This window comes from Jaculus jaculus, chromosome 12 (assembly GCF_020740685.1).
Source record: "Jaculus jaculus isolate mJacJac1 chromosome 12, mJacJac1.mat.Y.cur, whole genome shotgun sequence".
Lineage (NCBI taxonomy): Eukaryota > Metazoa > Chordata > Mammalia > Rodentia > Dipodidae > Jaculus > Jaculus jaculus.
In genome coordinates, this window is record NC_059113.1 from 60,628,538 (window position 1) to 60,652,946 (window position 24,409).

The window sequence follows — 24,409 nt, forward strand, 5'->3', positions numbered from 1 at the left end:
CCGGAAGCTGCCTTTCTCCTCCCCATTCTCCCGGCTTGTTGCTATCCAGCCGTCCCGGTGGACCCAGGCGCCCGAACCAGAGGGCAACCTTCGGGCCTCTCGGCCCCACCCCCCCACAGCCGGAGCCGCGCCCCCCTCTACCCAGATCCCGATCCCCGAGCAGCCGATAGAGATTGAGCAAAGAGGGGCCTGGACTCCAGACAACCTCTAGCCCAATTCTGCTCCTCCACCCCAAGGGGCAGAAAAATTGCCTTCCTTTGCTGACCCCTGGCAAGAAGCAAAATTAAAGGAAAGGACGTGGAGGAAAGTGACAACTACATTATTCAGTAAAAGAACGGAGGAGAGAAACTGGGGTGAGTCGCCATGGGGACTCCCAGGGCCCAGCACCAGCCGCCTCCTCAGCTGCTGTTCTTAATTCTGCTGAGCTGTCCCTGGATTGAGGGTAAGGACATGAGGGTGTGGGGGTGGGCTCAGGAAAGGCCTTGAGGGGGCTTCACGTTCTTTCTCTCAACATCTTGGATCTTGAGAGCTAGTGGGGGAAGGGAGGGGCAGTTAACTGAGAAGGGGCAAGCCAGGGCTTTTTGGCTGGTACTTGGAACCCCTCAACTCCCAAAATTGAGGAGGTGGGGAAATGAATGAGGGGAGCTTTTAGTGGTGTCTTAAGGGTTAAATACAGGAAGGAGGGCTGGGGAAGTTGGGTGGATGTCTGCGGAGGCGGCAGAAGCACGCAGGCTACCTGGGTGAGAGAGAGATGGAGATGCTGGGAGAGATGCCAGGCACACACACACAAATGTTCTCGGACATACGGACAAAGACAGATTAACAGAAGCAAGGATATTCAATCTGCCTCCACTCTGATCCCCAACCTGACTCTAAGGAAGACAGTGGAGGAGAGAGAGGAGAGGGAAAAAGACAAGAGAGGAGAGGAGGAGGAGGAGGAGAGAGGGGGAGGAAGAGCGAGAAATGGAGACTGCAGAGATAGAGATAAAACCCAGTGAGAAGCAGGCACTGCGGAAGCAAGGACTGGAAGGTACTGCCATGCCTTCCACAGAGTCGGGGTGGGGGCCAGGGGAGTGCATCACTGAGGGGAGGGAAGGGAAGCTGCACTGGAGCCCTCATCCTGCACTCCCCACCTGCGCTGTCCAGGGCTCATAGTAACTCCGGAGCTCACTGGAGGCCCACAGAGCCTCTCTTCTCATCTTGGCTCTCAGCCCAGCCTGGGATCCTTAGAGCCACTGCAAAGAAGTGCTCTGGAAAAGTCTCCAGAGGAGGACGAGATGCGGGGAGGAGGGGGGGAGGGGGGTGGTGAGCAGGCTCACATGACTTCACCTCCTAGGTCTGACCCTGAAGGAGGATGAGGCACTGTCTGAGCCTGGAAGTGAGACCCCCACAGTGGCCTCTGAAGACCTGGCTGAGCTGATCCATGGAGCCCTGCTGCGGAAAGGCCCAGAGATAGGCTATTTGTCAGGTGAGGCACCCCAAATGGTATAGAAATGAAGGGCGAGACATTTTCTCAGGGAGATAGGGAGTCAGGCCAGGGGGAAAACACAATACAGAGAGAGTGCGGAAGGCACAAAACTCCCCAGAGGGGGAAAAACAGTGAAATTCAGAGAGAAACAGGTGGAGAAAGAGTCTAAAACTGGGCATAGACAGAACCAAGACCGGATGATTACGAGATAGAACACACACATGAGGAATGATAGCTGGAAACTCAGAGAACTTGTCAGAAAAATGGTGAGAGGAAAAGAGTGAAATACAAAAAGTAGCAAATTTAGTCAATGTAGGATCATAAAATCAGAGGGCACTAAGAACAGAGAAACAGCTGCAGAGAGCAAACACAGGGGAGAGAGAAAGGGGTAAGAGAAAGAGCAGGGGAAGCAGAGCTCAAGAGGCTGTCAAGACTGAGGGGAAAGGAGGCTCGCTGTAAAACTTGAGAGGAGGTGGGGATTCTGGGTGGGTAATGAAAGGGTAAAAGGCCATGTGGGGAGGCCTTTGGGGTTCAGTTTCCCTCTGCCATTCTCCTCACCCCTGTGGCCAGTTGCTGACCCTGTGCCCTGACTTCTTTTGCACTGACTGTCACAGGATCTGACCCAGACCCCACACTAGCCACTCCTCCAGCTGGTCAGACTCTTGCAGTACCTGCCTTGCCACGGGCTACTGAGCCAGGGACAGGGCCTCTGACAACGGCTGTCACCCCTAAGGAGGTCAGGGGGTCAGGCCCTACAGCACCAGAGCTACTGACCCCACCCCCTGGAACTACAGCACCACCCCCTCCTGGCCCCGCCTCCCCAGTCCCACCTCTCGGGCCTGAAGGAGGTGATGAGGAGACCACCACCACCATCATCACCACTACAACTGTCACCACTACTGTCACCAGCCCAGGTGAGGCCATGAAAAGGGCATGCAAACACCAGTGTAGGACGGGAGGATGCTGGGGAGGGGTGGAGAAAAAGCTGCCTGGAGCATGTGGAAGGAGTCTAGGTGCAGATGGGAGAGGGGCTTCTGCTCCGTAATGACACAAGCCAGCATTTATAGACCCTCACTGCGGCCCACGGGCCTTTCTGTGAGCTTACATCCATATCACAGTGGGGCAGAGAGTTCTCAGTGCAAGTGGAGAGGGAGCACTGAGTCAAGATGGCACCGGGGCCTCTGGAGAAGACAGGTGGCTTCTGCACTTGTTTGGCTGGAGGGCAGGAGCACAGGACTTCTTTCCATCCTGGACACTTCTGTCTCTTCAGTTCTGTGTAATAACAACATCTCTGAGGGTGAAGGGTACGTGGAATCTCCAGATGTGGGGAGCCCTGCCAGCCGCACCTTAGGACTCCTGGATTGCACCTACAGCATCCACGTCTACCCAGGACATGGCATTGAGATCCAGGTAACCGGACCGAAGCCTGTGGCTGAGAAACTTAACAAGCCCTCTCCTCTGGGCACACTGTGAGTGTGCCCAAGTTCGGCCTGGGAACCAGAGAATTTATTTTCTGACTTAGGTGATATCAGAAACTCTTCTAGACTTCTGCAGCACGGCAATATCCCTTTGGTTTGGGGGCAACTACAGACAGGAAAAGAGAAGGTGGTGAGGGTGGGTGCTTAGGCAGTCATGTCACCCCTTCTCTGAGCTCACTTGCCCTACTTGTCCCTGTCTGGCTTCTCTAGGTACAGACACTGAACCTATCTCAGGAGGAGGAGCTCCTGGTGCTGGCTGGTGGGGAGTCCTTGGGCCTAGAGCCTCAACTCCTGGCCAACTCCTCCATGCTGGGAGAAGGACAGGTTCTTCGGAGCCCAACCAACAGGCTGCTCCTGCACTTCCAGAGCCCACGGGTCCCAAGGGGTGGTGGCTTCAGGATCCACTATCAGGGTGAGGAATCTGACGTGCTGGTAGAAGGGCAGAGGCTACTTGGAGTACAAAGGACCTCTCCAGGTCATTTCTAAGCAGAGTACTGAGGGACATTTTTCCTTCTGGCTGGGCCTCTGACTCATGGGTATTTATCTTACACACTTACAGATCTGTGGCTAGGCATGAGCAAATCCAAGTGTCCATTTATTCAACAAAGGTTTATTAAATGTCTACTTCATATCAAATCCTGAGTTAGCCTTGGGGAAAAGAATGAATAAGCCAGGTATAAGTTTGACTTTAAGGAGCTCAAAATATGGGGAAAATCAGACAAGTAATCAAGATGGTTATAATTCAACAAGTAAGAGCTCATTTTTGAGCTGGTAGGGAGCCAGGAGAGGCTCAAGGAGGATATGATGGATGAAACCCAGACAGAGGGAGCAAGGGGGACCTATAGTTCCTCTAAAAAAACATAAAGATGGCTTCTTGGAGGATGTGATGACTAAACTGAGGCCTAAAGGATGAGTTAGGCAGGGGAAAGGTAAGAGGAAAAAAGGGAAGAAGGCAGCTGTCTAAATGGATGGGAAAGCACACTCCAAGACCCAGAAAAGAGAGAAAATGTGACCCATAGAGGAGGTTAAGTAATTCAACATGGGAGATAGAAATATCTTAGCTGTGTGACCTGAGACAATTTTTTAAAATCTTTTATTTATTTACTTATTTATGTGTGTGAGAGAAAGAGGCAGAAAGAGAAGGAGGAGAGGGAAAGGAGGGAGAGAATAGGCATGCTAGGGCCTCTAGCCACTGAAAATGCACTCCAGAAGAATGCATCACCTTGTGCATGTGTCTTATGTGGGTCCTGGGGAACTGAACCAGTGTCCTCAGGCTTTACAGGCAAGTGCCTAAGCTGCTGAACTATCCCTCCAGCCTGAGACAATTGTTTTTAATCTTTCTGTGCCTCATGATTCCATCTGAAAAATAGAAATTGTAACACTTACTACATAGTTTTATTAGGAAGAGCAAATGAGTTCATTTATGTTGAGTGCTTAAACCAATGTCTGCAACACACTAACATATCAGAAGTGCCAGACATTGCTGCCACGGCCAGAAGGAAGGTGGGGGAGGAATGAGCAAAGAACCCAGGCTGGCAAGCAGGCTGGACTGAGATCGTAAAGGACTGCAGTGGCGAGTTTGCTCTACTTTAATGTGCCAAGAGGGAAGAAAGTTAAGGTCTCTTAAGCTAGGAAGTGAAAGTTTCAGATTTGCGATTTGGACTCTTCCAACTTTGGGGGCAGGACAGGGAAGACGTATCATACAGGACTGCATTCCCAAGCATCTGGTGATAGACAAGCTGCACACGTGAACATCTGTGCTATCCTGTGTGTATGGGAACCTTCTCCCAGTGCACCTGCATTTTGTAGCACAAATACATGAGCACGAGACAAGGGGCTCATCCAGTGTCTCCATTCTAGACACTGCTGTCTTCTCCAAGGTCGCTCTGCACACTCCTCAGAAATAGGACCCAGTGACACTGTTGTATTGCTTGGCTTCATGTACCCTGTGCACCTGTGAGCTTGGCTGGCTCCAGATACCTTTTCCATCTTATCCAGGACACAGCCTGTGTCCCTTCCTCACAGCCTCTGTTCAGGCCCCGCCCCCCCACCCCCAGGAGTACACTGTGCAATGAAGAAGCGTCCACCACCAGGTCTACTTGGGAGACCAGAGAACTCAATCATGTACTTGGTGGAAGGGACCTGGTTGTTGGGGCAAGAGTGTGCATTAAGATCTTTGAGGGCTAGACTTCAGGATATTTTAAAAAATTGGCTCCCCACTGGCTCCTTTAAGTGGCCATTTCCCTGGGGCACAGAAAATAGGACTCTTTAAGATAAGTAGAGCATTGAGGAAAGCAGGCCTATTGCATAAATCGGCCTTTATCACTGCCTCAGTCTTCCTTGCTTTGCAGCTCCTGCAGGTGCCTTTGGGACCGAAGCCCTGTTTAAGGCCTTTCCCAATTGCTCTAGTGGCTCCTAAGAACTTCCCAGGTTCAGTAAACTTGCTTCTGTGCAAATCCGTTTTACGAACCTTTGCTTCCAACAACCCTTTCAGGAGCCGTGGTTGGCTCCATCTCTCAGAGAAGGAAAAATGTGAAGACCATGTGGGTTTCTTGGACACCTGAAAATTCACAGCACAGTCAAAAAGCAGGTCCCCAAGTCCCTGGCTGTAAGCCATGCACAAAATGAGGCTGCGGGTGGGTAATTCCCATGTCTGAACACATTCTGTGCATGAGGTGCTTGACATGTTTCTTTTTTAAATTTTTATTTATTTATTATTTTATGTGAGAGGACAGAGGGGCAGAGAGAAAGAGAAAATGGGTGTTATGGGCCCTCTAGCCACTGCAGACAAACTCCAGACACATGCACCATCTTGTACATCTGGCTTTACATGGGTACTGGGGAATTGAGCCTAGATCCTTAGGCTTTGCCTTTCTCTCTCTCTCCTTGAAAATAAATAAAATATTTGAATACACACACACACACACATATATATATATTTATAAAATTTCAGTCCCCCAAATTCTAAGTGGTAGGAATTAAAGTTATTATTATTGCCATTAGCTAGTAAGTGAGAGATGCCCTCCCCCTTCCAATGGTGAATCACTTGCTCAGTCACTGGTTCAGTCTTGTGGTAACAATTGACAGTGGGTAATGTGGGAGCAGGAGGGTCAGGAAGGCTTCCTGGAAGGGGTGGTACTTAAGTTACTTTTTTTTCCTCTCTCTGTTTTTTTTCCTTCCTTTCTTTCTTTTCACTTTCTTTTTCTTCTTTTTTTATTTTACTTTTGTCTTTATTTATTTGAGAGAGAGGCAAATAAAGAGAAAATCAGTGTGGCAGGGCCTCTAGCTGCTGCAAATGAACTCCAAATACATGCACCACCTTGTGCATCTGGCTTACATGGGTCCTGGGGAACTGAACCTGGGTCCTTTGGCTTTGTAGGCAAATGCCTTAACTGCTAAGCCATCTTTCCAGCCCCGCTTTCTTTCTCTTCTTCCTTTCTTTTTTCAAAGCAGTGTCTTACTCTACCATAGGTTGACCTAGAACTCACTGTGTAGTCCCAGGCTGGCCTTAAACTTATGGTCCTCCTACTTCAGCCTCCCAACTGCTGGGATTAAAAGCATGCACCACCACATCCAGCTTTAAGTTATTCTGTGAAAGATCAGGAAGAGCATGGATGAGCAGAAGTTTAGAGGTGTGCTAGGCATGGTGACACATTCCTATAACTCCAGGATTCAGAGGCCTAATGCAGGACATCAAGAGTTCAAAGCCAGTCTGGGCTACATAATGAGACCCCTTCTCAAAAAAAAAAGGCAAGGGTGGGGGTGCAGTTTAGTGATGGAACATTTGCTTAGCATACGCACGGCCCTGTATTTCATCACATCACAATCAAGAAAAAATGGAGGTAGGACAGTAAGGAGTCACAAAATTACTGTGTGGGTCTCAGGTGCTGAAAACTAACTAAAGGAATGGGCTGGGCTCAGCTGTAGAAGAGGATTAAATGTCAAGTTAAAGCTTTCAGATTTTATTCTATTGGTCAGAAATCATTGAAATTACTGTATTCTTTTTAAAAAAAATTTTTTTTATTTGGGCTGGAAAGATGGCTTAGCGGTTAAGGCATTTGCCTGTGAAGCCTAAGGACCCAGGTTTGATTCCCCAGCACTCATGTAAGCCATATGCACAAGGTGGCACATGCATCTGGAGTGTGTTTGGAGTGGCTGGAGGCCTGGTATGCCCATTCTGTCTTGCTCACGTTCTCTCTCTTTCTGTCCTCTGTCTGTCAAATAAATAAAAATAAAATATTATTTATTTATTTACTTGAAAGCAAAAAGAGATAGAAGAGAGACAGAAAGGAAGAGTTTGGCAGGGCCTCCAGCTGTTGCAAATAAACTCCAGACATATGTGCCACTTGGTGCATCTGACTTTACGTGGGTACTGGGGAAATGAACTGAGGTTGTTAGGCTTTGCAGGCAAATGCCTTAACCACTGAGCCATCTCTCAAGCCTGAAAATACTGTATTCTAATAGGCTGTTTTTATATGTCTACCTCAGTGGTCTGGGAACTATGGAAAGGCAAGTTTTGGTTCTTTGTTATTTTATTTTATTTTTTCTTGGTTGGGTCTCCCTCCAACCCAGAGTAACCTGGAATTCACTCTGTAGTCTCAGGGTGGCCTTGAGCTCACACTGACCCTCCTACCTCTGCCTCCCAAGTGCTGGGATTAAAGGCGTGCATCATCATCCCCGGCTTAAAAAATTTTTTATTTATTTATTTATGGAAGGGGATAGAGATAGAGAGAGAATGGGTATATCAGGCCCTCTAGCCACTGCAAATGAACTCCAGATGCATGTGCCACTGTGTGCATCTGGTTAACATGAGTACTAGGGAATCAAACCAGATTCTTTGGCTTTGCAGCTAAGTACCCTAAGTGCTAAGCCATCTCTCCAGCCCTTGTTTCTTTCTATTCTTCTCTATTCTCACAGTCCCACCATGAAAACTCTTGTTGACTTTTGAAACATGGAGGGGTTAGATCTCTGATAGAACACTAAGGAAGGACAAAAACCTCAGCAAAGCTGGTGTTTGCCAAGCCCTCTGCTCTGTAGAATCTGCCTCTCCTACAAGTCGCAGCTTTATATGTGGTGGTCGATGCCTGTAAGACCAGCATTGGGAAGCTGAGGCAGGAGGGTCAAGAGGTTGGGGCCAGTGGAGTGTGGTGGCACACACTTAATCCCAGCACTTGAGAGGCAGAGGAAGGAGGATCGTCCTCATGAGTTGGAGGTCACCCTAAGACTACATAGTGAATTCCAGGTCAGTCTGGGCTAGAGCTAAAACCTACCTAAAAAAAAAAAAACAAAAAACAAGGGCTGGAGAGATGGCTTAGTTAAGGTGCTTGCCTGCAAAGCCAAAGGACCCAGGTTCAATTTCCCAGGACCCACATAAGCCGGATGTGCAAGGTATCACATATGTCTGGAGTTTGTTTGCAGTGGCTGGAGGCACTGGAGAGCCCATTCTCTTTCTTTCTCTCTGCCTCTCTAAATAAATAAGTAAATAAAATAATAGTGTTAGAAAAACAGGGTATTAAAAAAAGGGTTTTCAGGAGACTATCAAAAAGAATGAAAATCAATACAATCATGCAAAATACATAAAGGAAAAGGACACCAAGGAATAATCACTAGAGATAGGAAAAACTTGAATGTGGATGGACAGGCTATTGTTGCTAGGGACAAGCCTTAATCTGGTACTGAGCCGTGTGGTAGCCAGTGCTAAAAGAGGTTACACTATTCTTACTACAATCAAACAGTTTCTTGGGATGTAGAGATGGCTTAGTAGTCAAGGTGCTAGCCTTTGAAGTGTAAGGACCCAGGTTCAATTCCCCAGGACCCATGTAAGCCAGATGCATAAGATGCCACATTTGCAGTGGCTAGAGGCCCTGGTGTGCCTATTCTCTCCCTTTGTGCTTCTTTCTCTGTCTGTCTCCCTCTCAAATAAATAAATAAAAATCTAACTAACCCCCCAAAAGTTTTTCAAAGAAAGCAAAACTTTACTTACCATTTCATTTTCACATTTAGGGGCCACTGAATATTAAGGACTTTGATGACATAATAGTAAACTCAAGGATATTTAATGTGGCTGGGCTGGCTGGAAGTTGAGTGCACGTGAAGGCAGGAAGTTTGTAAGAGAAAGCTGGGCATGGTGGCATACACCTTTAATCTCAGCACTTGGGAGGCTGAGGTTTCGAGGATCTCTGAGTTTTAGGCCAGCCTGGGTTACAGAGTGTAGCCTGGGCTAGAGTAAGAGTCTGCCTTGAAAAATAGCAAGTCTGTGAGAGAGAATGTTATGAGACACTTAATAAATAAATTGCCAGCCTGGGGAGATGGTTCAGCAGTTAAAGGCAATTGCTTGTTAAGCCTTTTGACTCAGGTTCGATTCACCAGTACCCACTTAAAGCCAGATAGATGCATGAAGCAGTGCGTGCATCTGGAGTCTGTTTGCAGTATCAGGAGGCCCTGGCACACCAATTCGCTCTCTTTCTGTTTCTCTCTCTATCATTTTCTCTCAAATAAATTTAAAAATATTTAAGTAAAAGAAAAATAAATTTTACCCTTAATATCTACATCTAGAGATGGGTCACACAATCTCTGTGTGCTTCAAAAGGACAGTATAGACATACTTGGGAAATTGAAAAAGCTCTACACATAAATTTGTTATTAGAGCTGATAGAGTTCCAGGTAGTCAGTTAATTTACTTGAGGTCACACAACCAGTGAGTACCAGGGTTCAAAATACCTGTCTTATCTATAAATTAGGACCAAAGTGGATAAATTACAGAGATAAGAGGTGTTGACATTACCTCCTGATGTGACAAGGAACCTGTGTAAGGAGCCCCTCTTTGGGGTGGACTGTGGCATTTGTGCCTGGGCGGGAATGAGGTCAGAAGCACTGGGAGATGGGTATGAAAGGCTGGTGTGAGATAACAAGTCCTTCCCCTTCCTTGTCCTGTTCAGCCTATCTCCTAAGCTGTGGCTTCCCACCTCGGCCAGCACACGGGGACGTGAGTGTGACGGATCTGCACCCTGGGGGCACTGCCACCTTCCACTGTGACTCAGGCTACCAGCTGCAGGGCGAGGAAACACTCATCTGTCTCAATGGCACCCGGCCAGCCTGGTCGGGCGAACCTCCCAGTTGCACAGGTGAGTCTTAGAGGAGGACTGAGCTGGAGGCCTCCATCTTCAGGGGGAAGCCATCCGGGAGGAGGTTTTCTGCTGAAGGGACTGTCCTAGGATCTCCATTACAATGTTTTTTGTTTTGTTTTGTTTTGAGGTAGGGTCTCACTCTAGCTCAGGCTGACCTGGAATTCACTATGTAGTCTCAGGTTGGCCCCAAACTCACCGTGATCCTCCTACCTCTGCTTCCCAAATGCTGGGATTAAAGGTGTGCACCACTATGCCTGGCTGCACTGCAATCCGAGGTGGAGCTGCTATCCTGCATCTCCATTGTGGATGCTCTTTCCTCGGACAGTCTTCCTTCCACCGGAAACCATTTTCAGGGTCCCTGGCTGATGGTTCTCTATCCTAGAAGCTTCATCTTGCAGAACCCCCACCCTATGTCAACTTCATCCTAGGAACTCCCACCTGAGAAGTTCAAGTTTGAGGATCCCCATAGGCTCTGGAGTTTTCATTTAACACACCCTCGTGCTGGGGGCTCTGTCTCAGGAATGGGTGCCCTCCTGGATGGGAACCTGGAGAAGGTCCTGCCCCTTGGCCATCTCCAGGCCAGTTTCTGCCAAGCTCTGGAGATGGCCCTGAGAAGGACTTTACTCCCCAGGAGAAGGATGAGTCACCTCAGCCTGGCCTTAACCTGCCCCTCCTCTGTCCACAGCCTCCTGTGGTGGCATTATCCACAATGCCACACTGGGTCGCATTGTGTCCCCTGAGCCCGGGGGAGCTGCAGGGCCCAACCTCACCTGCCGCTGGGTCATCGAAGCAGCTGAGGGGCGCCGACTCCATCTGCACTTTGAGAGAGTCTCACTGGATGAGGACAATGACCGGTGAGGACCCTGGCCTCAGTCAGAGGTTCTCACCTTGGGAAAGCAGGGAGGCTTCAGTGGGGAGTCAGATAACTGTGGGATGGTTCCTTGTTGGGTCAAACTGAGTTTAGGCCTAACCATTTCTTAGAAACCGTAGTTGTGCAACCTTGGGAGGATCACACTGAACTTCTTTGTATCCTGTTAGAACCCCCATCTACTCAAGGGAGGTGGTAGGACCTTTCCAAATGCTTCCTAACAAATGCACTAAGATAGTAAGTATTGCAAAGTATGGAGGCGCTCACCTTTAACCCCAGCACTTGGGAGACTGAGACAGGAGGCTCACCATAAGTTTGAGGCTAGCATGGGCTACAAAGTGAGTTCCCCATCAGTCTGGTCTAGAGTGAGACCCTGCTTAAAAATAAAAGGGGGCTGGAAAGATGGCTTAGTGGTTAAGGCACTTGCCTGTGAAGCCTATGGATCCAGGTTCAATTCTCCAGGTACCATGTCAGACAGATGCACAAGGCGATGCATGCATCTGGAGTTCGTTTGCAGTTTGCCTTGGTGTGCCCATTCATTCTCTCTCTAATAAATAACTAAAAATAAATATTAAAAAAACAAAAGGGCTAGGGCCGGACGTGCCTTTAATTCCAGCACTTGGAGGCAGAGGTAGGAGGATCGCTGTGAGTTCAAAGCCAGCCTGAGTCTATATAGTAAATTCCAGGTCAGTCTTGGCTACAGCAAGACCCTACCTCAAAAAAAAAAAAGTATAATAATAAATAAAAGGTCTGAAGAGATGGCTTAGCTATTAAGGCTCTTGCCTGCAAAGTCTCCTAATATGATCCAAGTTCAATTCCCCAGTGCCCACATAAGCTAGATGCACAAGGTGGCACATACATCTGAAATTGGTTTACAATGGCTAGAGGCCCTGGCACACCCATTCTGTCTGTCCCTCTCCTCTCTTTGCTTGCAAACAAATAATTAAGAAAAACAGAGGGGCTAGAAAGATAGATCAGCAGTTAAGGCATTTAACTGCAATGCCTAACCATGCAGGTTCACTTCTCCCATACCTATGTAACAGCCAGATGCACAAAATGGTGCATGCATCTGGAGTTCGTTTGCAGTGGCTAGAGGCCCTGGTGTGCTCATTAATTCATATTCTCTCTCCCTGCTTGTAGATAAATAAATTAATTAATTAATATTTTTTAAAAAGTACTTGAGACACTGCCCAGGACATGATGAGCATTGCCAGTGTGTGCTACCAGCAATTTCCATGTTCTTTGTCTCACAACCTGGTACCCCAATGCTGTGGTATGATCTTGGGCCAAGTACTGAGTTTTTTCTGAGCACTTGTAGTCTCACCTATAAAATGAGGGGCAATAATAATGTCTGATTAAAGAGTCCTTGTGAAAATCAAACAAGATAAAATGTATAAGTGCTAAGAAGAATGTATGCCACATGGTCAATGTTTGATTATAACAGTCATAAAGATAAGCCAGGGCTGAGGAGATAGTTCAGCAGTTAAAGGCAATTGCTACCAAAGCCAGCTTCAGTTTCCCAGTGCCCATGTAGAGCCAAATGCACAAGGTGGCACATGCATTTGAAATTTGTTTGTTTGCAGTGGCAAGAGGCCCTTCCTTGCCCATGAGCTAGCCCCCCCCAACCCCTTCTCTGCTTACAACTAAAGAAATAAAAAGATTTTTTAAAAAAGTCAGAAGCCAGCCATAGTGGTGCATGCTTCTGATCCCAGCACTTGGGAAACAGAGGTAGGAGGATCACCATGAGTTCGAGGCCACACTGAGACTACATAGTGAATTCCAGGTCAGCCTGGACTAGAGTGAAACCCTACCTCAAAAAACCAAAAAAAAAAAAAAAAAAAAAAAAAAAGCCAGGAGAGCAGGCAGGGAGGCAGCTTTCAAGGATGCCTCTCACATTCTTCTGTCCATCCCAGGCTCATGGTGCGCTCAGGGGGCAGCCCCCTGTCCCCTGTGATCTATGACTCTGACATGGACGACGTCCCTGAGCGTGGCCTCATCAGTGATGCCCAGTCCCTCTACGTGGAACTGCTTTCAGAGACTCCTGCCAACCCCCTGCTGCTCAGCCTCCGATTTGAAGGTAAGAGTTCTGCTTCCTCAGCACGTCCAACCCCATATGGTCTTCCCTTCCTCACACCAGGTGTAGTCACAAGCACCTATTCATTCCCTCCTGGCTCGTCTCCATGGTGGATCCCTTACATTTGACTTGCCTCTTCATTCCAAACCATAAGGATCCCTTCACAGAGACATCTTCCCGACCCTTGAGGTAGCCTTTTTTGAAGAAAAGTCAGGTATGGCTGGTCAGGTGCACGCCTGAGGACCAGTGATCTCAGTCTCTGCCCTCTTATAAGCTGAGGCTTCATCTTCCCCTCAGTGGCGGACCTAGCTGTACGCTTGCAGATCGCCTCCCAGCCAAGCTCTGTGGCAACAGTGCCAGTAAAGGATCTCATTGGCCTGATGAAGGTCCTATCCCTTTGCCTGAGTCAACCACTGCAACTGGGGGTGGATGGGTGAGGTTAGGATTGGCAGATCTGCATCATATAGCCATCCCTGATTGGCCCCAACTAACCCTCATGGGCTGTAAGTAAGAAAGACATAGTCTCCAAAATGAAATTGAGGTGCTGCTGCCACAAGGAGACAGTGATCATGGGAGAAGAACCATTTATGCTTAGCCTTACAGAATGGAGGATAATTGGATGCCTTTTAAAGAGGAAGACTGAAGCCTGGTATGATGGCTCACACTTTTAAGCCCAGCTCTCAGGAGGCTGAGGTAGGAGGATCACTGTGAGTTGGAGGCCAGCTTGGGCTACAGAGTGAGTTCCAGGTCAGCCTGGGCTAGGGTGAGACCTTGGGAAAGAGCAGCCCAGGTGTAAGAATAGTGTGAAGGAAGGTGAGAAGATGGAGAAGCACCTGGAGAAGCATGTTTGGGGAACAGGATTGCTATGTGGCTGGGGCAGAGGCTTCATATAAATAGTAGCAAAACAGGACTGGAGAGACAGCTTAGCAGTTAAGGTGCTTGGCTACTAATCGAAGGACCCAGGCTTGACTCCTTAGTATCCATGTAAGCCAGATGCACAAGGTAGTGCTTGTGTCTGGAGTTTATTTTCAGAGGCCCTGGCAGGCCCATTCTCTCTATATATAATAAATAAGTTTAAAAAAAATTTTAAAAATAGTAGCAAAAGAGAGACAAAGAGAGGCTGGAGAGATGGCTCAGTGGTTAAGGCACTTGCCTGTAAAGCCTAATGACCAGGGTTTGAGTCCCCAGTACCCACAGAAAGCCAGATGCACAAGAGTGCCACATGCATCTGGAGTTTGTTTGCAGTGGCTGGAGACCCTCATGTGCCCATTCTCTCTCTGCATGTCTCTCTGTCTCTCTGCTTGCAAATAAATAAATAAAATATTAAGAGAGAGAAAGACAGAGAGACAGACAGACAGACAAAGAGAAACCAGTTTCTGGCATGAGTCACTGGAGGAGTGGGATTGGCACTGGGCCCTGAGGATGGATGGATGGGATTTGCCCATGATTAAGTTAAGGAGCCCTGAAATGAAAGAGTGGGCCTGGACATGTACAACACATGACTGGTTCTGAGAGTTCTGATGGGCAAGGAGCACTCTGCCTTTTAGTGACAAGCCCCATCTACCTACCCAGATGTGGTCTCTGCCGCTCTGTGAGCTTCAAACTCCTCATCTGTGTCACAGCCCCGTGTGATCTGGTGGACAGAAATGAAAAAGTTCTACAAAGCATTCATTTTGCTCCTTTCATCCTAAGTAAAAGCACAGCAGCACCAGCACTAGCTGCAATGTTGGATTGTAGCAACAGTGTGGATGACCACAGTCCTACTGGGAGTGTTGAAGAGAGGACACACCTACACTCACCATTTGTCCAAAGGCACCTTCCCCACACTCCCATCCTTGTGGTTCCCAAGCCAAGTGTCTGTGGCTGAGAATCAAAGCTTCTAGGGTTGAGATTTAGCTCTGCCATTGCCTGCTGGGTGACCTTGGACAAGTAGCATTTAAAAAAAAAAGTTTTTTATTTTGTTTTATTAAAGAGATAGGCAGATACACAGAGAGACAGAATGAGAGAGGGAGAGAGAATAGGCATGACAGGGCCTCTAGCTACTGCAAACTCCAGACACATGCGCCACCTTGTACATGTGGCTTACATGGATACAAGGCAGTTGAACCTAGGTTTCTCAGGCAAGCGCCTTAACCACTAAGCCATCTCTCCAGCTTCTGACAAATAGCTTTTTTTTTTTTTAGTTTTTTTGAGGTAGGGTCTCGCTTTCTAGCCCAGGCTGACCTGGAATTCACTATGTAGTCTCAGGGTGGCCTCGAACTCAAGGCAATCCTCCTACCTCTGCCTCCCAAATGCTGTGATTAAATGTGTGCACCACCATACCTGTCTTTAATACGTATTTTTATTTGAGAAACAGAATGAATGGGCACTCCAGGGCCTCTTACCACTGTAAATGAACTCCAGATGCATGCATCACTTTGTGCATCTGGCTTTACATGGGAACTGGGGAATTGAAATCTAGGCCACCAGACTTTACAAGCAAGGGCCTCTAACCACTGAGAATTCTCCACAGCCCAGGATCTGGAATTTGAGGTCAGCTTGAACTAACAAAATTAGAAGCCCACTGAGTGGCCAAGCAGCACCTGAATTCAGCCCAAGTGCCCAATTTGAGATCCCCCAGGCCTGAATACCCACTTCTTGTGATCCATTGCTTTCCAGCCTTTGAGGAGGATCGTTGCTTTGCCCCTTTCCTGGCACATGGCAATGTCACTACTACGGACCCTGAATACCGACCAGGGGCACTGGCCACCTTCTCATGCCTCCCAGGATATGCTCTGGAGCCTCCAGGCCCCCCCAGTGCCATCGAATGCGTGGATCCCACAGAACCCCACTGGAATGACACAGAACCGGCCTGCAAGGGTGAGCCCTCCGCCTCCCACAGTCCTCCAGCCTGCAGACAGCCTCTGAACTGGGGACCCCGGGAAGGTCACTTGGGAAGGAGAGCTGAATATTGAAACTTAATAAACCCAAACTTAGGCAAATCCCTGTCCCTTCAAAGGCTGTTCTTGAGCTGAGTAACTGATAGGCTTGGTACAAATGCAGGGGCACAAAAGCCAAGCGTTCAAGAGCTAGAGCTGAGTTGTGGGTTGCGGAGTAAGTGGGCGAGTGGGAGTGGTCAGTAAAGAGCAGGGCTGCGCTTGGGCATAACAAAACACCCAGAAGCAGGTGAGGAGACCCCTTCTTTGAGAAGCCTACACCCATGCTTTCAGATAGATCCCACTGTCTTCCCCTGCACCCCTCTTTTTCTCTTAACCCCTGGGCTTAAAATCTATATTAAAATATCTTTAAATAAACTTCAACTCTACTTTCAAAACTATCTAGATAGAGGCAGCATGTGAGGTGGCCCAGGGCACACCCCCCAGAGTGGTGAGGACTGTGGTCAATGGGAGACCACACGCCCACATGGATCCTGACACTGACACCTCTTCCCTAGCCATGTGTGGAGGAGAGCTGTCTGAACCAGCTGGTGTGGTCCTCTCTCCTGACTGGCCCCAGAGCTATAGCCCCGGCCAGGACTGCGTGTGGGGCCTGCACGTCCAGGAAGAGAAGCGCATCTTGCTCCAAGTTGAGATGTATGTTTGGGTGATTAGAGGGTGCTCTGGGGGTGGGCTCTGCCAGCTGTGGTGTGGCTGTGCAGGGCCTGCTCGCTGAGCCAGAACGGCTCTTCTGGAGCCACACAGAATTCAGTGGGTACATGGTACTGTCAAAGGGGTCACTAAGAAGGTTCAGGTGGGACGCCTCAGTTCAAATCACTTACTAGCTTGGCTACCATGGGGTACAGGGATAAGGAAGCCCTTCTCAAAGTCTATTGTGTAAGCAAGGAGCCCCTGGTCTGGTGTCTCACTCTGGAAGTTTCTGACATTGCCCCTGGGGCAATTTCCAGAGACCTCAAACTGTTGTATTATTGCCAAGACCAAGCTGAGTGTGGATACAAATCAGTGAGCTGATTTGTATGAGGTGGCCCGTTGAGTGGACAGAAGCCCAAAAGCAGGCAGTCAGTTGCTAGCATTTGCACAGGCTGATAAAGACCATATGGTCCGGGCGGGGGGGGGGGGTGTATTACCATGGGATTTTTTTTTTATAATCATGGAAAATGTTAATAAAAAATTAAATTTAAAAAAAAAGTAATATGATGGAGAATGGAATTTCAAAGGGGAAAGTGGGGGGGGGAGGGAGGGAATTACCATGGGATTTTTTTTATAATCATGGAAAATGCTAATAAAAATTTTAAAAAAGAAAAAAAGAAAGACCATATGGTCTGGAATGGGTCAAACTGGATTTGAGCATCCCAAGGCGATAGAAGGGGCACTGGAGGGTATATGAGATAGTAATGAGATTAGGTGAAGCAGGTGGAGGGAAGGGCCACAAGACAGGTGAACTGGCAGGGATTGTCCTAGAGGAGAAACTCAAGATTGAGCAAAAGCTGGGAGAGTGGAATGCGGGATGGGTCTGGAAACAGGTAGCTTACAAATGAGCAGAGTTGAGGACTGGGCAGACTGAGTAAGAGGAACTGCCCGTAGTCTAGCCTTATCTGGTCCCACTCTCTGCAGCTTGAATGTGCGCGAAGGGGACATGCTGACATTGTTCGACGGGGACGGCTCGAGCACTCGCGTGCTGGCCCAGCTGCGGGGACCTCAGCCGCGCCGGCGCCTCCTGTCCTCCGGGCCAGACCTCACGCTGCAGTTTCAGGCACCGCCTGGGCCTCCAAATCCTGGCCTAGGACAGGGCTTCGTATTACATTTCAAAGGTACGGAAGGATAGATGGGCAGGGGTCCGTCAGGCCAGAGATGCTGAGAGGGGCACCCCCAAAGGGCGGCCTCCAAGCGCACCCTCTCCTCCCCTGCAGAGGTCCCGAGGAATGACACGTGCCCCGAGTTGCCACCTCCGGAGTGGGGCTGGAGGACTGCGTCCCACGGGGACCTGATCCGGGGCACGGTGCTCACTTACCAGTGCGAGCCTGGCTACGAGCTGCTGGGCTCCGACATCCTCACCTGCCAGTGGGACCTGTCCTGGAGCGCCGCCCCGCCGGCCTGCCAAAAGAGTGAGCCAGACCCCGCACCCTTTTGCCCGCTCGCGCCCCGCCCCGCCCCCTCCCACCGGCCTCCCCCCCCACCCCCCCCCCCACCCCCGGTCCGGTCCGGAGGGATCTTCAGGCACTGCTCCTAGGTCTTTTGGGTCCCACTCTTCTATTCGGTGGTCCGAAATTGTCCCCATCTAAGTCCCGCCTTCATCTCGGGACTCTTCCACGATCCTGGTTCTGTCCGGTTTTCCTCCGGTCCTGCTTTACTGTTTCAAGACCGCACCCCTTTAAGGCCCCTGTCAGGTCCAAGCCCTCCCAGCTTTACCATAGTCCATCTGGGCTCCACACCACCAACTCTTGGTTCTGTTCTGAGTGCCCCCAAACTTTCGATCACCCAGACCTCCACCTTGTGGGAAGTCACTTTGATAAATCAGGCTTGTAGAGGACTTCCTTTACTTTGGTCACTGAAGCCCCTGGCTGGGTTGCGTTTTTAGGAGGGTGGGTTTCTGGCCCCACCCTGAATAACTCGCAGCCTGGGCAGGAGACATCTGAGAGAGTCGCAGGTCGCAGAGTAGGTGACTTGGGGCGAGGTACTTCGTATCTCAGAGCCTCAGCTCCCTTGTGAGTGAAGTCGGAGTAGGGGAGTGTGTTGAGCAAAGGCAGCTTTTCACACCGTGCCTGGTGTGTATACACAGTGGGTGAGTCACACTTTCTGAGCATGTAGCAGCGCTGTACGAAGGAAGAGTGGTGGGTTCATTTTCCCAGAGATGACACAGATTTCAGAGGTGACATTTGGAGGAGCTTGGAGGTTTTATCTTTTAGAAGAGTAGAAAGGCTGCATCTGGTGGCACAAGTCCATAATACCAGCACTTGGAAAGCTGAAGCAGGAAGATCATGAGTTCAAGGCCAACAGGTTCTACACCGTGAGAACCTGTCTCAAAAAACTAAAGGCAGGAACTGGAGAGATGGCTTAGTAGTTAAAGCACTTGCCTGAAAAGTCTAAGGATCCAGGTTTGATTCCCCAGTACCCATGTAAGCCAAATACACAAGGTGGTACCAGATGTACAATGTAGCACATGTGTCTGGCTGGTTGTGGGGGTGCACGCCTTTAATTCCAGAACTTGGGAGGCAGTAGGAGAATCACGGTGAGTTTGAGACCAGCCTGAGACTACATAGTGAATTCCAGGTTAGCCTGGGCTAGGGCGACACCATACCTTGAAATAAAAACAAAAACTAAGGACTGGAGATGTAGCTCAGTGCCTACTTGGCATGGCAACTAAAATAAGGAAGCAAACAAAACATAGAAAGCTAGATATGGTGCACCCTTGTGTTCCCACCCATGACATGCTGAGGCAGGAGAATTGGCATGCATTTGAGGCTAGCCAGGGCTATATAGCACGGCCTTGTCTTGAATCAGGGGAGAACTAGGGAGATGACTCTGTGGGTAAGAGCAAGCATTAGGACCCGAGTTCAGATGGGGAGCACCTGTGCAAAAATCTAGGCATGGCCACACACACCTGAAACCTAAACTCCGAGGGTGGTGGAGACAGGCTCCCTGATCAGCCAGTCCAGCAAAATGGAAAGCTCCAGCTTCAGTGACAGAACCGTCTCAAGGCAATAAGGTGGAAAAACGATGAGAACACCTAACGTCCTCCTCTGGCCTCTGCACACACGTGCATAGTCACACACAGTTGCACACACTGCCTACACACATGCATATACCACACACACCCCACATATGCAAAAATTGAAAAAAAAACGTCAATCAAAAGTTACAAAATAAACAGCAGAAAAGGGTAATACTTTGTCATTTTCTGTTTATGTATTTGAGAGAGAGAAAGAGGCAGGGAGAGAGAGAATGGGTGTGCCAGAGCCTCCAGGCACTGCAGACGAACTTCAGGTAGAGGCACCATCTTGTGCGCCTGGCTCACGTGGGTCCTGGGGAACCAAACATGGGTTCTTTGGCTTTGCAGGCAAAGGCCTTAGCTGCTAAACCATCTCTCCAGCCCTTGCCATTTTCTTTAGTTTGGGGAAGCTTGATACAGGGGTGTGTTGTAATTCTTCTGCCTGGCCCCTAGGAAAATAGCATTGGTGGGACCAATAGAGAGGAATTTCAGGAAGCCAGATTTGGTAGACACAAGGAAAACTCTGTAGGTAACACAGCTCTCTATCCCTGGAAAGACTGTTGGGACTGAGTGAGTGAGCCAAGCCGTCAACTGGCCCAACTGAGACTCAGTTTGGAACCTTCTGTAAGCAACACACTCAGCCTTAAGCTGAGCTAGACCCAACTCTCCCAAGAGAAATGACAGTGACATTGACCTCTGAGGATACTCAAGATTAAATATCATGTTTGACAAACATCTGGCAAGGTGGTTGGCACAGTTTTTCATGCAATAAAAAGCTATGATTAGCCAGGCAAGATGGTGCATTCATTTAATCCCAGCACTTGGGAGGCAGAGGTAGGAGGATCACGGTGAGTTTCAGCCCACCCTGAGACTACATAGTGAATTCTAGGTCAGCCTGGGCTAGCATGAAACCCTACTTCAAAAAACTAAAAAGAAAAAAAATATTATTTATTTATTTGGGACAGAAAGAGGCAGAGAGAGAGAATAGGTACACCAGGGCCTCCTGCCACTGCAAACTCCAGGCACATGTGCCACTTTGTGCATCTGATTTTACATGGGTACTGGGGAATTGAACCCTGGCTGGCAGGCTTTGCAAGCAAGCACCTTTAACCACTGATAAATCTCCCCAGCTCTGGTATGGTTATTAAATATTTTAAATTTTACTCCAGGATAGGGGTCTGGAGTTGTACCACTCATGGCCATTTTCCAAAAGAAGCCTGAAATATAAAGCTCAGTGGTTTTGTTTTGTTTTAATTTTTTAATATGTATTTATTTATTTGCAAGCAGAGAGAAAGAGGAGAGAGAATGGGCATGCCAGGGCCTCCAGCCACTGCAAACTAACTCCAGACACATGCTCCACCTTGTGTATCTGGCCCACGTGGGTACTGGGGAATTGAGTCTGTGTCCTTAGGCTTCATAGGCAAGTGCCTTAACCACTAAGCCATCCCTGTTTGTTTTTTTTTTGTTTGTTTGTTTGTTTGTTTTTTGAGACTGAGTCTCATTATGTAGCCTAGGCTGGCCTGGTCTGGAACTTGCTATGTAGCCCAGGAAAGTCTAGAACTCAAGACCCTCTTGCCTTAGCCTTCCAAGTGCTGGATTATAGACCCTGCACCACCACATTTGGCAAACACGTTGGAATTTGTTTAAATCCATTCCTGGGAGTATTCAAGGAGATGGCCCAAAGCTCAGGCCTCTGCCAGCCCCAAGTTTGTGAGAGATCTCCTAAGGCCCTCTCCCCAACCCCCTTGCTCTTCTACCACCAGTCATGACTTGTGCGGACCCGGGCGAGATCACTAACGGCCACCGCACGGCCTCCGATGCGGGCTTTCCTGTGGGCTCCCACGTCCAGTACCGCTGCCTGCCAGGATACAGTCTGGAGGGAGCAGCTGTGCTCACCTGCTACAGCCGGGACACAGGCACACCCAAGTGGAGTGACCGGGTCCCCAAATGCGCCTGTGAGTCTAGGGGCACCCGAGGAAGGGGAGATGGAAGTCTTGGGGAGAGCCTGCCAGCCCCAGGTTGGGGCTGCTCTGCAGCACAGCAGTCAGGTGACTGGCCCACTCCCTGCAGTAAAGTATGAGCCCTGCCTGAATCCTGGCGTTCCGGAGAATGGCTACCAGACCTTGTACAAGCATCACTACCAGGCGGGCGAGTCACTGCGCTTCTTCTGCTATGAGGGCTTCGAGCTGATCGGCGAGGTTACCATCACCTGTGTGCCCGGCCACCCTTCACAGTGGACCAGCCAGCCCCCACTCTGCAAAGGTGCCTGAGCTGACAGCGAGGAGGGCCACATCAGTATCTGGGGGTGGCAGAGTTGGGAAAGTAAAGTAGAAAACTGAAGATCAACGGGCCACCTTGCTGGGCGCCCTATCTTGTGGGCTCTCATCTTCAAAGGCATGTCTGGATGTCCTGGGGGAAACCTGAGGTCCCAGAATTATCCTAAGGAAGGTAGTAGAGGGGACCTTGGTTTGCAAGCCCCTTGCCCTCTCTACATAGGCCTCAGTTTCCTTATATCTGAGAAATGCTAAAGCACTGGTTAGCTCAGACTGTCCAGGAACCTTGAACTTTTAGCAGCCCTGGCCCATCAGTCCCACTCCTCACCCAGGGAAGGAGCGGTTTAGATTGCACAGAGGGCAGAGAACCAGGCTGTGCAGCCCAGCCCCACAGGGCTCCAGCCCTCTCCCCAGCTCCCTTCCCTCCCTGGCTCAGACCCCGTCCCCCTCCCCCTCCTCTCCCCGCAGTGGCCTATGAGGAACTCCTGGACAACCGAAAACTGGAAGGTCAGTGAGGGTACAGATGGAGACCAGGCCTGGCCAGGTCGGGAGGGCAAGGCAGAGGCTGGGGGCAGGAGGCCAGGCCCCAGAGGGGTGAGGCCTAGGGTTCAGGGCCCAGGGCAGCAGGCTGGGGAAGCCCGGGACTGGGCCCAGCCTTGACTCACTGGCTGCTGCTCCTCCCTCCCCAGTGACCCAGACTACGGACCCGACCCGGCAGCTGGAGGGGGGGAACCTCGCGCTGGCCATCCTGCTACCCCTAGGCTTGGTCATTGTCCTCGGCAGTGGTGTTTACATATACTACACCAAGTAAGTGTACTCCTCTTGCTTGCCAGGGCAGGTGCCAGACCTCCTGATAAGGGGCCTGGCTGTGGGGCCGGCTCACCTGCTGATAACACTTCATGTCCTTTTCCTTCCCCAGACTACAAGGAAAATCCCTTTTCGGCTTTTCTGGCTCCCACTCGTACAGTCCCATCACTGTAGAGTCAGACTTTAGCAACCCGCTTTATGAAGCTGGGGTGAGTTCCTCCCCTGCCCCTGGAGTGCCACATCTCCCAGCTTCCCCAGGATGCCAAAGCAGATCTTAAGATCTCTAATCTCTTTTAGGGATCTCAAGCTCAGGCAAAGAAAGCTGTGTGTAGATAATGGGAGTGATGAGAGCCAGGGACCCCATTATAGTATTAGAGCTCTAACCTATAGTGGGAACTTAGGCCCAACCTCCAGATCTTCCAGTTATTCAAGACAATCCAAAAATTTGTATTTTCATGTCCTTTTGTAGAAATTATAGTAAGTACTGCTGGGTGTGGTGGCACATGCCTTTAGTCCCAGCACTCGGGATGCTGAGGTAGCAGGACTGCCGTGAGTTCAAGACCAGCCTGACTATATAGTGGATTCGTGGTCAGCCTGGGCTGGAGCAAGACCCTACTTTGAAAAACCAAAACAAAATAAAACAAACAAAAAAGATACCATAGGATGAACTCAGCATACCCGTCCATTAGCCAGATTCAGCCTAGGAATCAATATTAATGTAATTTTTTTTGCCCTTGTGGTACTGGGGGTTGAGTCTAGTCCTTCATGCATGCTAGCCAAGCTTTCTACCTCTGACTGTAGCTATCTCTGGTCTCCAGTGCTTTTACTTTACCACCACAGTAGCTGAGATTAGAGGCTTATCCCCAGTCCTGGCTCAAATATAAGGGTCTTTCCCTTCCTTATGGACACCTCCTACACTTCCATCTCACTCAACTGCTCTGCTCTGTCTTCAGGATACACGGGAGTATGAAGTTTCCATCTAAACCCCAAGACTAAGATTGCAGGACCCAGGATCCCCCTTCCCTCCTCATTCCGGGCAGTAGGAGCATAGGACCTGGTCTCTGGCTCCTGGTCCCCTCCCCACCGCTATGTAAATAGTCCTCCTGTCCCCTGAGGGAGCGCTGATGGCCCTGGAGAGCCTACAGTAAATAAACCAGCATCCTGATGCCCAAAGCCACCTCTTCTTAGTTGCCAAACAAGGGGCCTGCCCCCTACCCTACTGACTCTGGATCCAGGGAGGGGAACTCAGCTCCCTTGCAACTGTCCCGGGCTCCTTCATCCTAGGGCCCCCCTCAAGGACTGCCCCGACAGCTCTATTGTCCACTTGGCCGTGAAGGTCCCCCCACAGACGCCTGACTGCTGGGCCTTGGAAGACAAGAAGAGGAGGGATGAAGGGAGAGCTGGGCCAAGGACATGCCCCCTTCCCTGCATCTCCCAACCCACGATCTTTCCACATTTGTTTGCTTCTGGATTTTTGTTTTTGTTTTTGTTTTTGAGCAATAAACAGAAAATCACCACTTGTAACTGGGCTGGTGGGTGTGGTAAGGTGGGTTAGAGTATTGGAGCTGGTACTGGTGGTCCCCCTTGTGAATGGACTTGGGGAAGGTCAGCAGGTAAGTGTCATAGGTGCTGGCTTAAGGCTCAGCCTCTGTGCAAGAGTGGCTGGGTA

The 24,409-nt window shown here is 49.5% G+C and overlaps 1 protein-coding gene across 3 annotated transcripts; it reads left to right on the forward strand.

Moving 5' to 3' along the window:
- The first annotated feature begins 18 nt into the window (after positions 1-18).
- Sez6l2 (seizure related 6 homolog like 2) lies at positions 19-24,264 on the forward strand. 3 transcript variants are annotated; one of them, XM_004670270.2, is made up of 18 exons: positions 19-442; positions 1,337-1,468; positions 2,263-2,382; positions 2,739-2,878; positions 3,157-3,358; positions 9,885-10,070; positions 10,759-10,927; positions 12,855-13,018; positions 15,674-15,874; positions 16,449-16,587; positions 17,566-17,762; positions 17,862-18,056; positions 21,424-21,615; positions 21,731-21,922; positions 22,402-22,440; positions 22,623-22,740; positions 22,853-22,949; positions 23,694-24,264. In XM_004670270.2, the coding sequence occupies exons 1-18, from the start codon at positions 364-366 to the stop codon at positions 23,721-23,723; spliced, it is 2,592 nt and encodes an 863-aa protein (XP_004670327.2). In that variant the 5' UTR covers positions 19-363; the 3' UTR covers positions 23,724-24,264. The 3 variants fall into 3 exon arrangements, with proteins under 3 accessions (XP_004670327.2, XP_044986787.1, XP_004670323.2); XM_004670266.2 differs by having other exon boundaries at positions 24-442; positions 2,083-2,382; XM_045130852.1 differs by lacking the exon at positions 22,402-22,440 and having other exon boundaries at positions 23-442; positions 2,083-2,382.
- Positions 24,265-24,409: the final 145 nt, after the last annotated feature.